The following is a 25123-nucleotide window of genomic DNA, read 5'->3' as shown; positions in this document are numbered from 1 at the left end:
GAGGAACGTTTTTCAAACCTCCTGATACCCAAAGAATGTTCCTCTGAATAAGAATGTTAATGGTTTTGCTAAATGGTAAAATGTTATGTAGTCACGTGTCACTGTGCATTTATGTAATTAATCAAACAATCAAAATCCAGTTTGTTTGTACAGTGTGCTTTTGCACTCAGATCTATTTTTAGATTTGAACAGTAACGAAAGCTAGTTAATTTTCAACTAACATGGTTTATGTATTGTTTATGTCTAGTTACATTTATAATGGTGACTTGTGACCGGTGGTTCAGTTATTCAGCATATTCTCTAACCCTATTTTCATGCATTGCCAAAAATTCAGTACGCTTCGACCTTGAACTTTTTGGATGAATCCATTCTTTTGAGGCAGATGAAACATTGCAATCCAAAATACACCATCTGAATTATTTTTGTACCCTTAAGCTCTGAACAAGCTCACAAAGGAACTATTTGGATTTACTCTTGTAGATGTTCATTTTCTCCCAGCCCAAGTGTGAACCAATGCTCACTAGTGCAAATAGTTCATGTTTACCTTCTTGGGCCTCCAAATGGCATCCTGGCTGGAACAGTACACGGTTTGTGGACAAAGCTTTTTTTGTTGTTTTTTTGCTCCCAAACAGCAAATGATGGAAGAAAACATGAAATGTGCTGACAAAACACATTTATGTTCACATTACATTTCACACTGCTTTTGGCTCTTATCCAGAGCGACTTACAATGATCTCATTTATAAATAATTATAGAGAAGTTATTGGTAGAAGAATGCTGAGGATGAAGCCACCACGAAGGAGGAAAAGAGGAAGGCCAAGGAGGAGGTTCATGGATGTGGTGAGGGAAGACATGCAGGTAGTTGGTGTGAAAGAGGCAGATGTAGAGGACAGGAGGTATGGAGACGGATGATCCGCTGTGACGAACCCTAATGGGAGCAGCCGAAAGAAGAAGAAGAAGATAGTGAAGTTGAGGGTCAAGGGCCTTGCTCAAGGGTCCAGCAGTGGCAGCTTTAATCTGTGTTATTACGCTTTTCTTTTTTCTCAAATAAAAGCCTTAATACTTTTAAAATCTTGTTAATGAAGGACAGGACAATATTCATTACTGGTTCAACCCTACATCTACAACTCAATGGATCGATGGTGAACAGAAAAGCATGTCAAAATGCATAAAATTGAATGTGCTGCAAGAGCAGAAGACCACACCAGGTTCCTCTCCTGTCAACCAAGAACAGGAATGTGATTCTACAAAAGGGGATGGACTCCCAAAACCAGACATAAATAATAGTGTCTGGCTTTACTCTCTTTAGTCTCTGCATAGCTTCTAGTTCATCATGTTTGATGTGACCAGTAGCTGCATGATTTCATGCAATGCACCATGATTGACCGATTCATTGCATGAACGATCAGGTGTTTCATGAGTAAATGAGCCAAACGAGAGAATAAAAAGACATGCAATGAATCTGAATTTAAATGTCATCTCATTCTCAATCTCTTCTACACCAGGGTGTTTTCTTTAGTTGTTTCTCCCCTTTCAGGGTTTGTATTGAGTGCATGGTAAACATTTCCAGACTGGTCTTATGTTCTGAATGCTTCTCGGGTGGCATTGAGGAGGTTGTTTGGACGTGTTGCAATAGTCTGAGTGCTGAGTCAGGAGTGCCAACTCAGAGCTGCTGCTGCTGTCGGTTCATTTCCTCCTTCACAAGGCTCTCGTGTGATCTGAAGGGGTTTTGATATCTCGTGGCTGTGTGTGTGTGTGTGTGTGTGTGTGTGTGTGTGTGAGCCCCGACAGCAAGACGCTGGATATGTATTTTTTCCACGTTGTTTTGTGTTGAACTTGTGCCTCACCGGGCTTTAGCGCTGCACACTGCGGGGGTCTGGATGCGGTCTTTGGGGGGGCTTCGCTTCTCGGGGGCTTTTTCTTTTTGTCTTTGGTCCGCTCACTGGAGCATTGCGCACAGCACACTTTATCTTCGGAAGCGCCTTGTTTATCTCAGAAGAAGACCCAAGATCGTAACGGGACTGGAGACGGTGGGACTCGGTGGGGTTTCGCGTGTAACGATGGATTTGTGCTTGAAGAACCTGATTGCGGAAAAAAGCCGTCGGATGGGAAAACGTGGCGCTTGAGGGGAGGACGTGCTTGCCGAGCTTCATGATCTCAGATCAGGGGACCATGTAAGTTGGACAAAGCATCTGTATTACACTGTGCTGGCTTGCATCATCATCATCATCATCATCATCATCATCATACTACTACTGTACTAATAATAATGTGACACATTGACAATGCCTTTAGTCCTTCAGTGAAACATTGTGATGCATTCGGATGGTGACAGAAATAGTTAATAGTTCAAGCACATCAGTGTAAAACCACATGACCACAAGTTATCCATTGCTCTATTGCTGGACTCCATGGACGACGGTGACTGTTACCATCCTCTTTGCAGGTCTGTCCACATAGTGGCTCTGGGCAGTGAGTGTCCTGGGGGAGTGGGTTCCGGAGAGGAGCCTGGAGCTCCAGCGCAGGTGCAAGGCGGTCTGCTTTGGAGCTACCTGGGCCATGGAGCCAGAGAGCTGGACCCCACATCCACCACTCCTTCCAGGCACCCGCTGAACCCAGCCTTTATGGAGTACCAGTCTAGAGTGTTCGGAGACGTCCGAGTGATGGTGCGAGACTGCCCGAGCTGGGTAAGTTGGGAGGGGGGCGCGAGCGAATGCAACGTGTGGATGAGTGAGTGAATGAGTGGGAAATGAATAGTCTGAAAGAAAAGCATCCGAATGAATAAGTACTGTGTGGTGGACGAGCGAGTGAGTGAGTATGTTGTGGTAGATGAGTGAATGAGTGACTGAGTGGTAGATGAGTGAATGAGTGTTGTGTAGGAATAAGTGCACCGTGTGGATGAATTAATGTGTGAGTAAGTGGGAAATGAATATGGTGTGAAGGAAAAGAAACCGGATTAAGTAGTGTATAGTGTATGATTGAGTGAGTATGGTGTGGTGTATGAGTGAATGAATGATTAAGTGAGTGAGTACTGTGTGGTGAATGAATGAGTGTGTATATTGTGAAGTGAGTGAGTGAGAGATGAGAGAGTGAGTATTGTGTGGTAGATTAAGCTGTGTGCTTTATGGATGAGTGTGGTAGATGAACGAATGAGGGAGTACTGAGTGGTGTATGAGTTAGAATGGTGTGAGTGATTAAATGAAGGTGGTGAAGAGTATTAATGAGTGGGTGATTATGGTGTGCTTTTTGAATGAATGAGTGAGTGCTGTGTGGTAGATGAAAGTGAATGAGAAATGTATGATGGATGAATAAATAAGCAAATACAATGTGGTGGATAAATGAGTGAGTGCTGTGTGGTGGATGAATGAGTGAGTGCTGTGTGGTGGATGAATGAGTGAGTGCGCTGTGCTGTATGAATGAGTGAGTGCTGTGTGCTGGATGAATAAGTGAGTACTGTGTGCTGGATGAATAAGTGAGTATTATGTGGTGGATGAATGAGTGAGTGCTGTGTGGTGGATAAATAAGTGAGTACTGTGTGGTGGATGAATGAGTGAGTACTGTGTGGTGGATGAATGAGTGAGTACTGTGTGCTGGATGAATGCGTAAGTACTGTGTGGTGGATGAATAAGTGAGTACTGTGTGCTGGATGAATGAGTGAGTACCGTGTGGTGGATAAACAAGTGAGTACTGTGTGGTGGATAAATAAGTGAGTACTGTGTGGTGGATGAATGAGTGAGTACTGTGTGCTGGATTAATAAGTGAGTACTGTGTGCTGGATGAATGCGGAAGTACTGTGTGGTGGATGAATAAGTCAGTACTGTGTGCTGGATGAATGAGTGAGTACTGTGTGGTGGATGAATGAGTGAGTACTGTGTCTTGGATGAATGAGTGAGTACTGTGTGATGGATGAATAAGAGAGTACTGTGTGCTGGATGAATGAGTGAGTACTGTGTCTTGGATGAATGAGTGAGTACTGTGTGATGGATGAATAAGAGAGTACTGTGTGCTGGATGAATGAGTGAGTACTGTGTGGTGGATGAATGAGTGAGTGCTGTGTGCTGGATGAATGAGTACTGTGTCTTGGATGAATAAGTGAGTACTGTGTGCTGGATGAATGAGTGAGTACTGTGTCTTGGATGAATAAGTGAGTACTGTGTGCTGGATGAATGAGTGAGTACTGTGTGCTGGATGAATGAGTGAGTACTGTGTGCTGGATGAATGAGTGAGTGCTGTGTGCTGGATGAATGAGTGAGTACTGTGTGGTGGATAAATGAGTGAGTACTCTGTGGTGGATGAATGAGTGAGTACTGTGTGCTGGATGAATGAGTACCGTGTCTTGGATGAATAAGTGAGTGCTGTGTGCTGGATGAATGAGTGAGTGCTGTGTGCTGGATAAATAAGTGAGTGCTGTGTGGTGGGTGAATGAGTAAATACTGTGTAGTGGATGAATGAGTGAGTGCTGTGTGGTGGATGAATAAGTGAGTGCTGTGTGGTGGATGAATGAGTTAATGCTGTGTGGTGGATGAATGAGTGAGTGCTGTGTGGTGGATGAATGAGTGAGTGCTGTGTGGTGGGTGAATGAGTGAGTGCTGTGTGGTGGATGAATGAGTGAGTGCTGTGTGGTGGGTGAATGAGTGAGTGCTGTGGTGGATGAATGAGTGAGTGCTGTGTGCTGGATAAATAAGTGAGTGCTGTGTGGTGGGTGAATGAGTAAATACTGTGTAGTGGATGAATGAGTGAGTGCTGTGTGGTGGATGAATAAGTGAGTGCTGTGTGGTGGATGAATGAGTGAGTGCTGTGTGGTGGATGAATAAGTAAATACTGTGTAGTGGATGAATGAGTGAGTGCTGTGTGGTGGGTGAATGAGTGAGTGCTGTGGTGGGTGAATGAGTGAGTGCTGTGGTGGATGAATGAGTGAGTGCTGTGTGGTGGGTGAATGAGTGAGTGCTGTGTGGTGGGTGAATGAGTGAGTGCTGTGTGGTAGGTGAATGAGTGAGTGCTGTGTGGTGGGTGAATGAGTGAGTGCTGTGTGCTGGATAAATAAGTGAGTGCTGTGTGGTGGGTGAATGAGTGAGTGCTGTGTGGTGGGTGAATGAGTGAGTGCTGTGTGTGGATGAATGAGTGAGTGCTGTGGTGGATGAATAAGTGAGTACTGTATGGTGGATGAATAAGTAAATACTGTGTAGTGGATGAATGAGTGAGTGCTGTGTGGTGGGTGAATGAGTGAGTGCTGTGTGGTGGGTGAATGAGTGAGTGCTGTGTGGTGGATGAATAAGTGAGTGCTGTGTGGTGGGTGAATGAGTGAGTGCTGTGTGGTGGATGAATAAGTGAGTACTGTATGGTGGATGAATAAGTAAATACTGTGTAGTGGATGAATAAGTGAGTGCTGTGTGGTGGGTGAATGAGTAAATACTGTGTAGTGGATGAATGAGTGAGTGCTGTGTGCTGGATGAATGAGTGAGTGCTGTGTGCTGGATAAATAAGTGAGTGCTGTGTGGTGGGTGAATGAGTAAATACTGTGTAGTGGATGAATGAGTGAGTGCTGTGTGGTGGATGAATAAGTGAGTGCTGTGTGGTGGATGAATAAGTGAGTGCTGTGTGGTGGGTGAATCAGTGAGTACTGTGTGGTGGATGAATGAGTGAGTGCTGTGTGGTGGGTGAATCAGTGAGTACTGTGTGGTGGATGATTTAGTGAATTAATAGTTTTAGTTTTTCAATAACTGAGAAATTGAGGGAACATGTATTGCATGCAAATTGTTGATTTCACTTACCACTTTCAGGACGCATATTTTTGCATATTTTTTGCATCATTCAGAAACGCTTTTCAAAATATTTTCTGCCCTTAATAACAAGAACGGGTTTTCTGTTATAAATGTTTGGATTCACCTAGGTGAATGAAAGGAAAATAATTGTCTAATTGCATATGTACAATATAAAATTGTGAATGGGTTTATGAATAGCGATATTTTAGCACGTATATTGTGGAGGAGTAAATTAGAGATCAAGTAATTGAGATACTGAAGACAGAGGATTAAAAATGCAGAATGAACGGTTTGGGGGGATTTTGAAGGCATTTATTTATTTTATTTTATTTTATTTTTTTTTATCGATCACTGCAGCTGGTTAGCTGGTAATGTTCTGATGTTGGACAACCTGCTGCAAAAATACATCCTCATAATGCTCTTTGTTCCTCATCTTGATTCTTCTCTCAGGACTTGTTGGACAGTGACTGGGCCAGTGTGCGGAGCGTCTTGGAGCAAGCTGATATTGTGGTCATTAAGTATTCTGTTAACGACAAGCTGGCCTTCCAGCAGGTCCGAAACGGCTACGCCCCCAGACTCCGCCCCCTCCTGCGTCACTGGGGCATGCCTGTCATCCTGGTAGCGGTCGGAGCGAGGCTTAACGGTGAGACGTGATTGGCTTCTGCTATTCTGCTGACATTATGAGGTTTAAATTATCATGGTGTTCTTTTTCTTTGTCCAGAGTGTCTTCTTGCATCCCGACACACAGCAGCTTAACGCATGATTACGATGTAAATTATTGTTTTTGCCGGAGTGGCGTCTTGCGTGTCTGCTCATGAATTTTTCAGATTTGCTATACACTAATCTGTTAAGGATTAAGGATCAAAGGAATGCTATACGTATCCGAGCCTGTCGGTGCTGAGGTTGTGCTTATGCTATTATTCACCGTTAATATACTTCTGCACTGCAGCTTAAACGTGTCCTTCACGAATCTTGAAGAACACACCAAAGGAGAACATTTCTTTTCCAAATCAAGGGGCCTTAGAAACGGCACTGTTAAATGGATAAAGACGCGGCACTGCTTGAAGTTTCTTGTTGGTAAAATTATTTTCTTTTGAGCATTTCAGTGAATTTAAATACAACCACAGACAAGATAACCAGCATTATTGATTAACCAATCATCAAGATAACATCAAGATTTAATTGTTTACACACATTTTATTCGAAATATTTTAGCATTTCTGACTCGATTAACTTTGTCATTGTATACAAGAGGTAAACAACAACATTCGCAGGTTAGCATCTACCAAAGGTTTAAATAGGGAACTGGTAGTTCACATTCTTTGGATTACTCACCATAAGGTTAAGGGTTCAAGCCCCAGCACTGCCAAACTGCCACTGTTGGACCCTTGAGCAGGCGCTGTAACCTTCTGTGCCCCAGGGGGCGCTGTATCATGGCTGACCTTGTGCTCTGAAGTCAGCTTCATGGCAAAAGGAAGATGCATACATATTTATATATGTACACACAGGGCCAGCACTAGCTACAGGCAGAGCAGGGAATGGGATAGGGGCCTCCATAACTGTGACAAACCTATACACCTAGTTCACCAATCAATACGAACAGTTTAAGACTAGGCTTTTTATCCATTGAAAAAAAAATTGTCACTCACCTGAAGTGAAACCAGTGAATATCATCGTTTACGTTTAGGTCTCCATCATCTGAATGCATGAAGAGAATGTGTACAGTAATGAACAAAGCGATGAGCAGCCAGTTTCTTTCCGAGGTCAAAAAAGCATGAGCGCAATGACGCGTTTAGACTTTAAGTTCACGTATGGACAGTATGACGCCTTTGCACTCGAGCCGATCGGCTGCACGGTGACGTTTTTATTTGTTTTTTTTTGAGAAATGAGAGCCAGATGTGTGTAAGGCTCCATCTATGTAGAGAAATATGGAATATATCAATTTACAGTATGCACATATTTACTGTACAAAAGTGATACACTGTATAAACAGATGATATGTAGTTATATATGTAAAAGATCATCTAGGATCAGACGTATCATTTAAAAACCACTGAGAGGTGACAAATTAATTATCCCAATGTTACAGTAGCACCTGCCAGATGGGTGGGATATATTTAGGCATTAGGTTTTTTGACGTTGATGGTTTGAAAGCAGGATGAAACAAATGAGCAAGTATGAGGATTGACAAATTGTAATGGATAGATGTTGGATATGGATATCGCAGCTTTAAGAGACTGATCTGCTGACCCCTGTACACTACTGGAAGCAACCTGTAATAGGCATGTCATCATGGACCATAGAGTAATGTTCTGGTCAGATGAATAATGCTTTCATACAACCTGTGGACTGTATGCTTTTATGGCAACAGTATTTCCTAAATATAATGCCCTGATACACTACCAAAGAGTCAGGAATGGTTTGAGGAACATGAAGGGTTCATGGTGTTGACTTGACCTTCAAATTCCTTAGATATTTCCACAATATTTGGATTTAATTTGATGTCTGAGCAGTTTTAATTGTGTATGCTAAGAACATTATTCATGTTTCATGTATGGCAATTATTATTATTATTAATTTTTTTTTTTTACATTTGTAAGCGAATAAAATCAAATAGTGATTAAAAAATTTATTTTAAAAGAAATTGTTATAAATGATTAAAAATTATTATTAATTATAATAATAAAAATAATTATTATTATTAATGAATGGTAAAAAAATAAAAAAAATCATGTCACTCATCTGATTGTTTTTTTCCCGAAGGTACAAAGTTTGCGGGAAGTTAAACACAAATCCTTGCTATAATAGCTGAACTATTCAACACCGCAGTACTTTTTTCGCAGATCCTCAGAGGTTATTCAGTCGAAACATTTAAACCGAATGCATCAACAGTCGTCGGCTCGAACATTGAACTTGAATGAACCGAGCAGCTGCAGCTCCTTGTGTTTTCTATCTGACCTTTAAAGAAATAATCTATCAAGGTTTGATACTAATCCTGTGCTGCAGTGCTGTTTTACGCCAAAAGACTAATAGTCTAGATTTAACGAGATGCCAGATTAGTCCTAGACTTGAGGAAGGTCACTGTATTTTGTCTGGGACTTGGACTGTTGCTGTATATTGAGGACGATGAGGAAATATGCTGTGTTCTTTATCGCTGTACAGATGGAACAGGCCGAGAGCAGTAACACGGCTCTGGAATGATAAACATATGTGTACATAACAGTGGTTAAATTGAGTGGAAGCGGAGCTCTGGCATGTCTGGTTTATGGGACTGCCGAGCAGAAACGAAGTCCGGGGCTGTAATTTGATGGCAATATAAATCGTTCGTAACACAATCTTTGTAAAATCCGTTTAACTATTTAACGTTATAAACTGCTCTGACAAACAACCCCGTGGCTGCACACACACACACACTCTCCACATGTTCTCTCCTATAAACGTCTTGGCCGTGATTATTATATTTATGGCAGTGCAGGTACAGATGGCTTGATGAAATGACGCATGTTTTATGGCATCCCGGTTTCACACATTGGTTAGTCGCTTCGATTTGACTAAGGAATTTTGATTTTCCCCATTGCTTTTTTATTGTTGAAGCATCATTTCAGCAGTACAGCAGCCAAAGACAATGGCAATAGCAAGTGGGCATAAAACCTGACGACGAAAACCTCCACTTTATCGAAAACCTCCACTTTATCGAAAACCTCCACTTTATCGAAAACCTCCACTTTATACTGCAATCTAGAAATGTACAATGTGGGCAAAATTAGGTCTAGCCTCAGATTAAATATTGAATATTTCAGAAAAGTGTAGGAAATTAGCTTATGCACTGATTTAGTGTGATCAAAAAATACACTTTCACAATCTCCGTAATCAAAGACGAGAACTTTGTGTTGATGTAATTAGTGATTTGGTCTTTACTGCAGTCGTTGATTACATCACTATTGTTTGATTGATAAATTCTTCTTAGTGTAGTATATGGGGGTGGTGATAAAAGAGCTTCATCAGAAGAAATATTGTTAGGTTGAGTAAAAGCTCTTGTAGTTGGAATTGATCTTTTTAGTACTATTCTTAACTCCTTCATATAGTCTTTGGAAGAACTTCACACTAGAGGATGCTGTGTTCTGAACCTTTTATAAAATATAAAGGATTCATTCTGTTAATTAATAGTGTTATATTTATGTTCTGATGTCTGGACTCGGATAGCGTTCCATAGTTTTTGAGCTTATGTACAGCCCCCAAAAAGTCGAAGGAATTTTCTTTAGGTTGACTAAAAGCTCTTGGATTCGTACCTGATATTTTCAGTCCATTTTTTTATTATTATACATATTATTATTATTATACATATTAATTAATTAGCAACATTATATTTTAGTATTAAAGATTCAAACATTCCATAGTTCCGAGTGTATTTATATCCCACCAAAAACCTTTTCAGCGTGACATAGTGTATTTACATAAAACTGTCAGACACTGACTCAGGACTTTAATACTCCCCTCGCTCGAATACACAAAACAAATAGGCTTAAGTTGAAGGTCAGAACTGACTTTTTTTTCTCCTCTCACACATATACGACTTGAGTATGAGTAAAAGCTGTCCTGTAATATTATTAGCTTATTTTGCATTCAATTCATTTCTATTTGTTTAGCGCTTTTAACAATCAAGGCAGCTTTACAGAGCTAAAGGGGTTATAAAATTGTATAAAAGAATATAAGTTTACTGTCTATAAGTTTATTCCTTGTAATTCTAAGTTTCAGAATCAAAATACTTTATTGATCCCACAGGGAAATTGTTAGGGTGCAGTTGCTCACAGTACAATTCAAGTACAATAAAGTAGAATCAAATATAAGAAATTGAAAATAGAATATACATATACAACTTATATATGGTGGTGTGGTTTTAAAAAGTCTTGCTATGTTTACAAGAAAGTACTTTATTTATCTGTTTACACACTATCACCTTCAAAATCAAAGTCCCCTCGCCCAGTAATACAGCATTCCTGCCACTCCCAGGAGGTGTCCTGGAAGACTTCTTTTTACCAGCAGCCATATCACCCTGTAGCCCAAGACAGCTAGCCCACTGAAGCTAAGCAGGGCTGAGCCTGGCCAGTACTTGGATGGGAGACCACCTGGGAAAAACCAGGTTGCTGCTGGTAGAGGTGTTAGTGAGACCAGCAGGGGGTGCTCACCCTGTGGTCTGTGTGGGTCCTAACACCCCAGTATAGTGACGGGGACACTATACTGTCAAAAAGCACTGTCCTTCGGATGAGACGTTAAACCGAGGTCCTGACTCTCTGTGGTCATAAAAAATCCCAGGATGTCTTTCAAAAAACGAGTAGGGGTGTGCCCCGGCATCCTGGCCAAAAAAAACTTGCCCCCTGGCTTACTAATCATCCCCTCATATTAATTGGCTATATCACTCTATCTCCTCTCCACTAATGTGCTGGTGTGTGGTGGGCGTTCTGGTGCAATATGGCTGCCGTCGCATCATCCAGGTGGATGCTGCACATTGGTGGTGGTTGAGGAGAATCCCCCCTTTCATATGTAAAGCGCTATATAAGTGTAATGTAATGTAATGAAGCGTGTTAAGCACCTTCAACCTTTGGGGCTGGATCTTTATCTTCGGGATGAGTGTCAAGTCCGCAGGATCTGGCGAGGATCTAGGGTGGGTGTGGAAGTAAGATCATGTGGATTGTTTTCCGATGATTATCATGCACGAGTTGCCTAATAGTTTTGACATTTTTGTTGGTTGAGATTGTTGAAGGTCTTCCTGATCTCTTGTCGTCCTCCAGCGGTTTTCTTGTTTTTTTCTTTCTTGTTTTCCCGGTTTTGCTTTCTTGTTCTAACTTGCTGTCCATGATGAAAGCCCAGACGTGGTAACGCAAATGGTCAGAATAGCACCAGTTTGCACCGTTAGTTTTAAAAATCTTTTGATACCACCTCATATTAATTATAGATACTATACGATCAATGAATTTCCAATCTTGTTGGAATATACCTTACGAAATGTGTAGCAGCAGTGAAACAGATGGCTTAAAAAGCCTGAACATTAATACAGTTTATCCCTAAGGAGCGACTGTGGCAAGAAAAAACACCCTGAGTTGGCATGAGGAAGAAACCTTTAGAGAAACCAGACTCAAAAGGGAACAGTTTCATTATTGTTAAGTTGCTGTTCAGTGATAGGTGCTGATTCTTGCACTCATTTTCTTTTTTTAGTTATAAGCCCATTAATATTTTATACTTGATAATACTTAATAATGCTCTTTAATATTATTAGAATTTCTAAAATCCAGGTATCAATCTGAAACTGAAAAATCCTCAATGAAAAAAAACACATTGAGTTCAAGATTTTTCACCTTGACTGTCTACAAGATCGATCCTCCACTCGTGTAGAATTGAGCTGGCAATTATTTCCTCCTTCCACCTTTTGTCTCTTCCTCTCTCATTTTCTCTGTACTTTCTCTCCATGTTGTTTTGTTTTCATCCCGTGGGTCTTCCTTTCCTCTCATTCCTTATCCCTCCTCCTTTCTCCTGATCTCAGCCTTTCCATTTTGTCTTCTACCCTCTCCAGCGCTTTCTCTTCCTACACACACACAAACACACACTCATACTTGAACCAGCTCATTTATATTCAGGGTGGCGTTAGAACACAACCTATTCGTCTGTCCCATATGTTTGCATGTTTGCAAATTTGCCAGCCTTCGTCAGTGCAAGGGCAAGATGTTCTTTATTTAACCTTGAATTTGCACATAAGATGAATTGAATATGATCAGTGCAGTATCCTGATAATGTTCTGCTTTTATGTATCTCATGGTTCTTCTTCCTTCTCACCGCTATTGTTATTGTCGCTGCATTCAGATGAAGGTCCGCCATGCACGTGCCCCCTGTGCGCCTCTGACTGGAGCACTTGTGTTCCTCATGGCGAGGGGCTCCAGCTGTCCCGAGACCTGGGCGCCACCTATCTAGAGTTACCTTCACTCAATAACTTCTTTGTCGGCCGCTATTTTGGGAGTGTGGTGAGTATCTCAGGATTCCGGGCAATTATAATACATGCATACTGATTACTTAATACACTATATTACCAAAAGTTTGTGGACACCTGACCTTTCCTGCCATATGTGGTTCTTCTCCAAACTGTTACCACAAAGCTTCGGATCTTCGTTATAATAAAAGTTTGCATGCACAAAGTGAGTTACATGAAGGTCTGGTGTACATGCTTTGGAGAGGAAGATCTTGCTGCTATAGAGCTCTGATCTCATCCCTACTGAACACCTTTGGGATGAATGTGAATGTTGACTGCACCCCAGGTCTCCTCACCATCATCAGTACCTGCCTTACGTAACAACCTTGTGGCTGATAAACACAAATATGCATAATCACAATCCAAAATCTAGTGGAACATCTTCCCAGAAGAGTGGAGGGAATTATAAGAGCAAATTGGGACTAAATGTTGGAATGCGATGCTCAGAAATCACGTACACGTATCACCGTGCTTATGACCAGGTGACCCAATACTTTTAGAAATATAGTGTATATACATCAAATATAGTGAAGTCCCTTGAACATACACTGTGTGTGTGTGTGTGTGTGTGTGTGTGTGTGTGTGTGTGTGTGTGTGCTTGTTTAGCTTGAATACTTCATGATTCAGTGTCTGAAGCAGAAAGCGAAAGAGGGACCTGATAAGAGGCGGGGTCACCGGTTTAATGAGCCCCGCCCTCCACACTTGGACCAACCGGGTATGAATATTATTTATAGAAATATCATGTATACAAACTGTATCTTACATTGCTGACAATTTATGCATGTTTGTGGGGAGTTATTAGAGAAGAAAAATCATTATGCAATTAAGAATAGAATAGAATGGAATGGAATAATAGAATAGTCTTGCCATAGAATAGCATAGACTACAACAAAATAAAACAGAATTGAATAACAAAAGTAGAATAAGAGAATAAAAGGGTAGAGGAGAAAAAGATTGACCAAAATAGAATAGCTGTACTGTCACTGAACAAGTAACGAAGGATAATAATAGAAGAGAATAAACAATAAATAAAGGATAGACTGGAATAGTAGGACCGATAACAAAGAAGAACACAATAAAGTAGAAACTAATTAAATAGAATTGAATAAATCAATCTACACTATAATAGAAACGAATCGCTTGTATCTCAAACGCACGTCATGTCAGACGTCTCTGTGGCAGATTTGCCCAGTTTCGCGCTGAATTTGACGTTTGCCTTGTTCTTACTTGCTGTCCAGGATGAAATCGCTGACGTGGTAATGCACGTGATCAGGATAGCATCAGCTAGCATCATTAATCTCGAAACGTTTTGATGCCACCTCGTACGTTAGCTTTGTGTCTAGCGCTAACTTATGTTCAATGCCAACGTTTATGCAAATTTCTTACTAAAGCAGGGTGAGAAAGCCAGTAATGTAATTAATCTTGATGGCTGGACTGCACTATAAACTAAGATTTATTGTGTGTAAATGGCCAATTTGGCTACTTTTGAGTTGCCATATTGCAAGCAAGGCAAGGACTCAAGGTGTCCGGTAAATCAAAATGCACATTTTCCCTCTGCTACATTGTTAAAGAATACGCATTTTGTTGATCAGCACTGGACCTCAGTCCATGTAAAATATATTTTATAATAATAAAAGCGTTCGTTTACGTGTTTAGGTTTGTCATGAGCGATCACCGCTGCAGTGATTCATGCGTAAGCCTTGTGTTGGGTCAGATCTCAGAGTGTATGTCAGTGCATTAGACCGGATGTGAAACTGATGAGTGTTTTCTGGCCCTGATTCTGACTCCGATTGTGTAAATACATGCACATGAAAAAACAGGAGAACATTATTAAAGTGTGACCGTCATAATATTAGTTTATAGACTGAAAAAACCCACCACCAGAGAATGGAGCCAAATGCTTTCGGGTAGTTTGCTGATGCTGGTCCAGCAACACTTACGCCTTTTTATGGCACGTAGGACATTAAAAATGAAAGGCTACAGAATCCTGCCAAAATCAGAGGATAATCAATTGGATGCGATGATTTATCAAAAGTAGGCTTATTATATGTCGGAGTAGTAGCAGTTTGACATTACTGACTAGACCTTCTATTTCACGTTTCTACACTTCACCTACCTGTCTTGCGATTTTTCTTCCCCCTTGACATTCTCATCCCCTTTGCTACTTCTGCCTTGTTTCCGCCTCACCGTAATCTCTCGTTCTGCTTCCCCTCCATGCTAATTTATATGCATCGCCCCACTGTACATTCACTCTCTCTGCTTTCATGCAGCACGTCTTCCTCCGGTGCGAGTCGAGGAGTCCAGCTTCTCTCAAGACCTGCAGTGGTTGCTGGAGCGTGGCGCGCAGTTTGCTGATGTGGTCTTTTACGCCGGGGATTCTGGGAAGGACCTGGGATGGGCGCACGCAGCTGTGTTAAGCGCTGTTAGTCCCTATTTCAAGCAGCTGCTGGCCGGAAGGCAGGCGTGGGAGAGGCCAATGTCGCGATGTGCCTGCCGGGAGAGAGACAGCCCCCACTCTCTGCTGTCCACCTGGGACGGGGGTTTGGATGACCTGACCAGGACGGACGGCCACCTACCGGGCCAACTATCTCGGCTGGTAGTGAAGGACCCACTGCTGTGTATATGCATGTGGGAGACGCTGATGTTTCTCTACAGAGGTGAGCACATGCACGTATAAATGGGTCCCTCAGGACATGATGTGCAGATTTCACAAGTTTTATAGCCCAGAGTTGTTTTTTTTGCTCCTTCATTACTACTTATGTAAGCGAAGGGTTTGAACGACCTTGAAAAAAACACTATAAAGAAACACACTTTCCATCCTTCCATTACTCCAGAAACTGACTGGCTTCAAATATTATGATATCGACTACAGTTTAGACACCAGTATATACAAAGTGGAAAAAAACACACATAAATACTGTGCTTTTCCAAGACATGGGAAAATATTGACATAACCTTTAAAAAGGAGGGATAACTTAAATGGAGTGAGAGAAACGGTTATGAGTCTGAGACAAATCAAGAGCCGGAAGCTATAAGCCACAGTCAAGCCTCAAACTCTCAAATAAACATTTATGGCCCAAGTCAGAAAAATACAGCTAAATATTACTACTGTAGTAAAGATCATTATTATAAGATTATAAGACACAACATGGTACTATTTTATTACCCTACCTTATTTCTACAGTTAGCTAACCTGATACAAAACACTAACTTGTGTTCAATTGTGTAACTTTTTTCTTTTTATACTGAATAATGTTATTTACTGTCAATTATTTTGACATCCTGCTTTGATGCAGCTGCTTTTTTAATATTTTATTTCAGTGTCTTTGTATCTAAAGGTCAGAAGATTTGAAGTTTAGAGTTAAAAGGCTTAAAATTGTAGTTGTCAGTCAAATTGGCTTTGCTTAGCTTTCAAGTCCAAGTTGAGTTTAGAATAATAAGCTTTGAAGTCAAATTCTAAGTCATAAGCTTTGAAGTCTGAGTCAAATTCTGAGTCATAAGCTTTGAAGTCTAAATCAAATGACAAGATATAAGCTTTCAATTTCAAGTTGAGTTTAGAATATTAAGCTTTGATGTCTGGGTCAAATTCTGAGTTGTAAGCTTTGAAGTCTAAGTCGAGTTATGAGGCAAAATTTAAACCAAATTACAAGTTATACATTTAGAATCTTTTTAATATTTTAACTGCCTCACTTAAAAGTCAGTCACGTTGCGAGTCACATGATTCGATAGTCTGAGACAAATGACACGTTCTAAGCTTTCAAGTCCGAATTGAGTTTAGAATAATAAGATAAATCTATGAGTCATGCAGCTCTGAAGTCACAAATTTGCTTTTACAATTCGGATTCTCGGGTCCCCATTTCCAGCAGCATGACTTGCTCTTATTTCTCTTCTTGCCTCTATCTTTCTGTATGTTCCTAAAGAGACTCTCTAATACGTCTAATCAATAACTTCGTATCGAACCATGCAAATTTAGATGTCTAATCTACAACGAGTGACACGATAGATTAGATAAGGTTTGAAAAAATAAAGATTTGGTCGAATTAGTCGAACATCTAATGACATGATAGACTCAATGTGGTTTACGTAGGACCGAAATCCCACACCGCTTCGATCGACGCCTTTGGAAAACATCTGTAAGCGTATTTTCTATTGTTTTCAGAAGCCTTTACGAATGCATTCGGTGCAAAAGTGAATTATTTCATAAGCAAGCTGAACTTGTGCAATAATGGATAAATGAAAAAGGGAAATCTGGCATTGTTTTGAGGTGCATTGGTTAAAGACGCATCCTGCGAATTTTCTCAGCAGGAAGCAGTTTGCCACTAAATCACTGTTCGAAAAGTAAAAATACAGCTGGCAAGCCGTCCTTATCTCCTCCGCTCCATGCCCGGATTTTTCTTTTGTGCTTCAGTAGAAGGACTTTTTTTTTACCTTTCATTACTGGAAGCATTTCATATTGCTTCTTGTGTGTCTGTGTGTGTGTGTGTACGTGAGATCCACAGCATACATGTGATTGTACTCTTGTATTCCAGGGCTGTAAGGCTGATTAACATGGTCCAAACATAAATATGCTCCAAGGGGGAAAGGGAGGACGGGGAAAGGGGAGAAAAAAATTAAGATATGTATATAAGCGGAGATTGCACAGAGAGCGAGAGAGGGAGAGAAGGAGAGAGAGAGAGAGAGAGAGAGAGAGAGATGTGTCTTCATGTGGGATGTGTTGCATCTATAGACGTGTGGTGCTGAATGCATAATTGCGATTTTATGCACACATTAACCGTAGATATCCACTGGCTAGAAATGCGCCCCCAAATAAAAGACTAAGGGAGAAGAAATATGTCCAATCGCTCATCAAATTCTTTAATGAGCAAGTTGACCGCAGCTCAATCGGACTGGCAGAATTCGTCAGCGTTACGCCTCGTTGCGAGAAGGCCGATGAGATTAACCTGCCGCTGAGACACGCCATCGTTGTGCACAGGTGTTTTTGTATTCGCCGGTTTCAAGGGCAGCACCGTGGATCCAAAAACACCGGGACAGAAAAAGCCTTCGCAAAACAAACACGACGAGCCTGAAATGATTATGAGGCCGAAACGCAACGAGATAAAGGTTTCTGACAGGTCGTTCGATATCAGAGCTGTGAGCGTGCCAGCCTTTGTTGTTCTAATGAGCACTGTCAATGATAAGGGGCAAAAAGGCAAAATGTGCTGCAGCCAGCACAAGCGGCGCGAACATTTCGATTAAGAGTTTCTTTTTTTCTTTTTTTTTTTACACAATGCATTATTAAAGCTCTTGTACATGGGGAGCCCAATAACACCACCACAGTAAGCAGGGATCTGATATATAGTGCCAGGACCAGCTCAGACTAATAGGAGAGTCTAGACAGCCGAATCACGATGCCTTGAAGTATCTTAATAGATCAGTGCGAGCAAATGTGTGTGTGTATATGTGTGTGTGTTTTGACACAGGGGCCTGGGAGTGGGAGTTTCTGGAGGAGGCTTTGGGTGAAAAGCTTAAGAACCCTTTAGCGGTCGCCCAGCTGATGGATCGAATACGCTCATTTGTTGGGAGAGAAAAGGTAACAGGAGTGAGCTAGTGTGTATTTTCAGGAGCAATAAAAACGGGTAATGAAAGCGATATGTGCAGTGTAGAAGAGCTAAAATCTTATTTCTATTAATATCTCAATGGCTTAACAAATACTTAGTAATATCAATAGACAACAAAACTATTTAGCAGACAGGCAACTCCATTTGTGATAAAAGAAATTCAAGTAAATAATGAAATAAATGTAATAATGAACTAACTTAATTATCGCAAAGATAGTATGGGTAGATCGTGTGCCATTTAAAAAGCAATCTAGATGCTAGTCTATCATCTATCCTCCCTCTGGCATTTGTCTGAGATCTCTTCTCTTCTAACACATGGATCTCCATGCATCATGCGGTCAAACACGCGCAAGCTACTGCAAAACTCTAGAGTCAAATAGCAAGTCCAAATACCATTCCACCATGACTGATGATCATTTTTGGAAGTCTGCATGAGGCTGACTAGATTTATACTGAATATATACATCGATCAGGTGTGACATTATGACCACCCTCCTAATATTGTGTTGGTCCCCATTTTGCTGCCAAAATAAGTTCAGACCCGTCGAGCATCAACAGCAATAACTTCTTCAGCGATTTGAGCTACAGGCCTACAGGCCAGCCTTCGCTCCCCACGTGCATCAATGAGCCTCGGCTGCCCATGACCCTGTCGCCGGTTCACCACTGTTCCTTCCTTGAAGCACTTTTGATAAGATACTGACCACTGCAGACCAGGAACATCCAACCAGGGCTGCAGTTTTGGAGATGCTCTGCACAATTACACAATTTTGGCAAACTCGCACAAATCCTAACGATTGTCTATTTTTCCTGCTTCTAACACGTCAACGTTTTACTTTTTTTCTGGATTGTTCTGGATTATTTCTGATCACTGTGGAATTAGGAGACCACGAGCCGATTTGTAATCAAAGTGGTTTATTGTGCTCATCCTCGGTTCTTTCTTCAGATGAAGATTTTGATTGAATATTTATGAAATCATGCATCTTGATCACCTAATCAGGAAAAAAAGATTGATAGGAATCCCACAGTTCAAACATCAGACAGACACTGTTGGTTCCACCATCTGTCCTCATGCAATTTGTACATGGACTGAACAATAGGTGTTTACTACACTGAGCTAAAACAAAATCGGCCCCAGCTTCATACTTCCTATAACTATGTAGATTTGTCAATGATGGTGTTATATATATATATATATATATATATCTGCAATATAGATTCCAATAATATTTCTAAGTGCTGCTGGGCTCCATTTATGCCAACCATTCCAACACATTCAAAAAAGAAAGTTTTGTTTGCTCAGCTGATATACACTATATGGACAAATGTACTGGGATATCTGACATTTTTAGCCATATTTGGTTGTTCCCCAAACTGTTACTATCAAATTGGAGGCACACAATTGTATAGGATGTTTTTGGATGTGCTAGCAAAATAACTTTTCCTTCTGAACACCTACATTGGTACCTGCCTAAACCAACCTGGCTAAATGTTCCACAAATCTCCACAAGCCCACTCCAAAAAGGGGAACATCTTCCCAGAAAAGGGGAGGTTATTTTCAGAGCGAAACATGAAATGAGATGTTCAGAAGGACATATGAATCTTATAGTCGGGTGTCCACAAACTTTGCAAAAAAAAAGCGTAGGTTTATGTGTAAAACCAATGGAAAAGTGAATCAGATCTTTTTCTTCTATTATTGTTCTTTTTTCTAAAGTTAAGTGGGAAATCTGACCATCCTATTTTCATTAATGTTCCTTTTTGTAGGCCCTCAGGGACACGGCGCTGCACGCTCCCAGCCTGCTCCTCAAACACTCGGAAACATCTTCAACTCCCCTCTCTACTCGGATGTCATTTTTATGGTGCAAGGCAAGTCCTTCCAATACACATTCCCATACTGTACATCAATGTATTTCCTGGACAATAAAACATTTACACATGCTGTGACAAAAATTTATAATTTGTGCGTTAGATTTATTATAATATCAGTCTGTAAGCTGCACATGTGAGTTGTGTGTATTGGATTTGTTTTGAATATCAAAATCAGAAGAGCTATACATTACATGAAGCCACCTTTATGGACTATCAACTGGGTTCAGGGTTTAGAGTTACAGGTTCAAAACCATGGAAAGTGTGAAAGCTGGAAACATTTGGGTACTTAAAGGTGAATCTTTTATAATGGAGGACGATAAAAATCTGCTATAATTAACAATGCAATAATTGGTGGGTTTTTTTTTATAAACAAATGGATAGGATTAGTAAGGAGGAAGTGAGAGCAGCTTTCAAAAGGATAAAAAGTGGAGAGTCGGTTGGACCAGATGACATACCAGTAGAAGCATGGAGATGTTTAGAAGAGATGCAGTGAAGTTTTTAACCAGATTGTTTAACAAGATTTTGGAATGTGAGAGGATGCCTGAGTAATGGAGATGGAGTGTGCTGGTACCGGTTGTTAAGAATAAGGGAGATGTGCAGACCTGCAGGAACTAGAGGGGTATTAAGTTGATCAGTCACACAATGAAGTTATGGGAAAGAGTAGTGGCAGCCAGGCTGAGTGAAGAGGTGACCATCTGTGAGCAACAGTATGGTTTTATGCCGAGGAAGAGCATCACAGACGCATTATTTGCTTTGAGAATGTTGATGGAGAAGTATAGAGAAGGTCAGAAGAAGTTGCATAGTGTATTTGTGGATTAAGAGAAAGCGTATGACAGAGTGCGGAAAGAGGAGTTGTGGTATTTTATGAGGAGGTCAGGTGTGGCAGAGAAGTATGTGAGGGTGGTATAGGACATGTATTAGGACAGTGTGACAGCAGTGAAGTGTGCAGTAGGAACGCCAGACTGGTTCAAGGTGGAGGTTGGACTGCATCCAGAATCGGCTCTGAGCCCTTTCCTCTTTGCAGTGGTGATGGACAGGTTGACGGACGAGGTCAGACAGGAGTTTCCATGGACTATGATGTTTGTGGATGATATTGTGATTTGTGGTGAGAAGGGGAATGAAAGTCAGTAGGAGTAAGACAGAGTACATGTGTGTGAATGAGAGGGAGGGCAGTGGAGGGGTGCAATTGCAGGCAGAAGAGGTGGAGAAGGTGGAGGAGTTTAAGTACCTGGGGTTAACAGTGCAAAGTAATGGAGAGTGTGTTAGAGAAGTGAAGAGTGCAGGCAGGGTGGAGTGGGTGGAGAAGAGTGATAGCAGGAGTGATTTGTAATAGAAGAATATCTGTGAGAGTGAAAGGGAAAGTTTATAGGACTGTGGTGAGACCTTAGATGTTGTATGGATTAGAGACAGTGGCATTGAGTAAAAGACAGGAAGTGGAGCTGGAGGTAGCAGAGCTGAAGATGTTAAGGTTTTCTTACGGAGTGACGACGATGGACAAGATTAGAAACGAGTTTATTAGAGGAACACTGCATGTAGGACATTTTGGAGATAAGGTGAAGAGATTGAGATGAGTTGGCGACTCCAACAGTTATGGGAAGGATACAGGAAGACGCATTGCAGCACTAGCACAAATTAGAATGATCTCAGCATTGGACTTACAAGGAAATACTTCTCGATTAAATATGTTCCAGCAATACAGAGAACAAGATAATTACTTCTTCATAAGAATGTACTTAACGACATGGAGAGGGATTAAGATAAGAACTGGAAAATTATTAAAAAATTACAGCACTAAATGAAGAAACAAAACAAGTCAAAATCCTATCAAGACTACACTAATACAAGTGTCTGAAGTAGCATTTTATCATTTTAACGTATTATGTAAAATAAATATGCATGGTACATTATGGGGGACTTTCTTATTAATTTTACATGACAGTAATTTTTTTATTCCAATAAACAGAAACGCAGCAACAATTGATTATAATCCAAATGTTTAATAGGCAAAGGTCAAAACCATGAAGTAGACAGAAACCAGAACTTGGAAAATAAAACCCTAGGAAATATATTATTATTATCAAGAGATTCAGGATTAAACACAGAACAGGTGAACACTATTTTGACCACGTGAGCACCGTGTCACCGAGCTCTCCTCACATGTAATCTAATTTCTGCACCCACCCTTTTTGCTGAGATCTTTTACCACAACATACACGTGATTAGCATGTCGGTGTGTGTAAGAGTGTGTCGTGTGCTTTTCAGGGAGCGTCCTGCCCGCACACAGAGCCGTGCTCGTGGCTCGATGTGATGTCATGGCCGCCATGTTCAGTGGCAAATATGCAGAAGCCCGGAGTCGAGTAGTACCCATACACGGGGTCTCCTCCGACACCTTCCTCGCTTTCCTGGAGTATCTCTACACGGACACCTGCTGTCCAGGTGAATGTGCATCCTCTGCTTTTATGCTGATCCTCATGTCTTGGATTGTTTTGAGGTTCTCGGTGTAGATCTATTTCTAAATGGCATCTAAGATTGAATTAAATGTTTTTTTTCTAGCACAATTCTGTATCATACCACATGTTCCATCATAGCAGGGCGTTGATGGATGTTGATGGATGTTGGACGTCTTGTACGGAACTTAGCAGGCAGCAAAATATTCTTTCTGGCGATTTTGATTGCCAGTAGATGAATACGGGAGGCGGTACAGTGTGACACGGCGAGCCGACAGCTGCCAGGATGATTGATGGCACAAAAACAAGAGAAGCCGAAGTTGATTGACAGACGTGTGTGTGTGTGTGTGTGTGTGTGTGTGTGTGTGTGTGCATGTTCAGCCAGTGTGTTGCAGGCTATGGCGGTCCTAGTCTGTGCCGAGATGTACCAAGTAAAGCGTCTGCAGCACCTCTGTGAGGTGTGTGTGTGCGCCTATTTGCAGAGCATGCCCAGCCGGGAACTGGCCTCCACCAGCATCAGTGTAATCCGGTTACTGAGGAGAGCGAAGGTGGGTTCGGTGCTTGAGTTTTATTTTTGCTCCTGAAATCAATAATATATATCCTGCTACAAGACATGCTCTAGTGGCGATTTAATTTAATAGCAACACTCCAAGGTATACGATATCATTATTCAAACTAATCTACTGTATGTCCCCTACTGTAGCATTTGTCTGATCAATGAGGAGGATTTTATTCCAGCACATTTCCTTGTATTAGAAAAGAGCAAAAATCCTTCACATGATTTAAGTGATTCTTCCCAAATATCTCTCATCGAAATATTTATTCATGCCCACAGCAAATGCCCTTAGACTTTCATTATAATCAATTACCTTTACATTCATGCCATTTTGCCAGACCTCCTTCTCCAAAACCTTGACCACTGAACATCCCTTAAACTAGTATTTCTTCGGTACAACGAAATAATTCTGAGTCCAAAATAGAGGTCATCAGTTTTTACGCTTATTTGGCTGATAGTTTTTCCGGGTTGCGTTATACAGTACTAGAGCGGCCTCTAGAGGCGAATCACCGACACCACGTGCTGTTTATTTAAACTTCTTTTTATTTTTTTTATTTTAGCTATCGGTATTGGTCGATCCCTTGTCCAAAATTGCAATCACAGCATAACCAGTTACAATTTGTTGTGCTGCCTTATATTGTGGGAATCTATAAGCAAATTTATGATGTAATTTGGATTACTTAGAAAGCCGTGGTTACCACCTTTCAGCTGGGGGAACAGTCTATGGTCTCTGGCAAGACAATTGGATCACTTGTGAACAGTTCTTGGACACGGAAGATCACTTCTTTCAGCTAAATTCTATATTTAACCCACATTTTATTTATTTATTTTTATCGTTATTGTGTAAAGTGTTACTAAAAGTGATTATAAATAATAATAAGTTCCTGTGTCCTTCATACTCTATGTGTTAATACGAACTCAAACTTTCCAATATGATATGATTTTTCAGTGGAACAACTTAAACAGAATGCTGTGTTCTTTTTTTAATAATTTTTTTTTGCTGAGTCAGTCTTTCCACCGCTTGCATCACTGTAGGAATAGCCGTGAAAGTGGGTTTCCAACCGTTTCTTCTCTCTTTACACAGTGTCACAATGCTGACCAGCTCTATGTCTGGCTCCTCCACTTTATTGCCAATAACTACCTGATCTTCAGCCACAAACCTGACTTTCTGGAGCTATCAGGTGAGCAGTCTGTAGTAGCTGGTCAACATTATTATTACAAATAAGGTGTTAAAAATGTGACCAAATGCCCTGAACAGATGTTTAAGTACTTAAACCCTTGTACATCACCATATGCTAGTTATTGCTCAACTGTTTTGGAGAATAGGAAATGCTAATGCAGGTCGAAGCCTGTGACATTCTGCTGTGTTGTGCATAATAATTCAAGGTACAATAGTGTAATTAAGGACCCCTAAATTCGTTTCTTTGTTGTTTTTTTCCCCTCATGTGGATGGCAGTCCTCCCAGCTGTAGGGTCCATGTTTGAGCCTGAGTTTAGGAACCAGGCTGTGTTAAATTCCTGTGCATGATCTCTCAAAGCCTGCATGGGTTCCCCAGTTCCCTCTTACCACAATACCATAAATTTACTGTTTCTGGGTTATTAGTATAAAAAAAACAACATAAAAATTAGCACATATAAAAAACTTTAAATATAATGTTTAATTTGTGAACAGCTTTAATGTAATATAATGTAAGTATAACTATATATTACTGTATGTATACTATAGTATAGTTAAAATACTTTAATAAGTTCATTCAAATTGTAATTCTATTGCACTGAAATACATTTTGAACAATTGTGCGTTTGCAGCGTTTAGCGAGAAATATGTATGGTGGCCGAGAAGTGCAAAACTAATGAACAAATACAAAAACTAATACA

The 25123-nt window shown here is 40.8% G+C and overlaps 1 protein-coding gene across 3 annotated transcripts; it reads left to right on the top strand.

The window, feature by feature from the left end:
• The first annotated feature begins 1618 nt into the window (after positions 1–1618).
• rhobtb3 (Rho related BTB domain containing 3) lies at positions 1619–23204 on the top strand. Of its 3 annotated transcripts, none has more exons than XM_046867949.1 (10): positions 1619–2174; positions 2447–2687; positions 6213–6405; positions 12618–12775; positions 13387–13495; positions 15051–15437; positions 18240–18349; positions 20139–20240; positions 22506–22679; positions 23076–23173. In XM_046867949.1, exons 1-9 carry the CDS (start codon positions 2152–2154, stop codon positions 22602–22604), a joined length of 1422 nt encoding a protein of 473 aa, XP_046723905.1. In that variant the 5' UTR covers positions 1619–2151; the 3' UTR covers positions 22605–22679; positions 23076–23173. The 3 variants fall into 3 exon arrangements, with proteins under 3 accessions (XP_046723905.1, XP_046723902.1, XP_046723904.1); XM_046867946.1 differs by lacking the exon at positions 23076–23173 and adding an exon at positions 22797–23041; XM_046867948.1 differs by having other exon boundaries at positions 1620–2174; positions 23072–23204.
• Positions 23205–25123: the final 1919 nt, after the last annotated feature.

Source organism: Silurus meridionalis, chromosome 15 (genome assembly GCF_014805685.1).
Source record: "Silurus meridionalis isolate SWU-2019-XX chromosome 15, ASM1480568v1, whole genome shotgun sequence".
NCBI lineage: Eukaryota > Metazoa > Chordata > Actinopteri > Siluriformes > Siluridae > Silurus > Silurus meridionalis.
The sequence above is the reverse complement of the archived record's forward strand: the minus strand, read 5'-3'. Positions and strand labels throughout refer to the sequence as shown.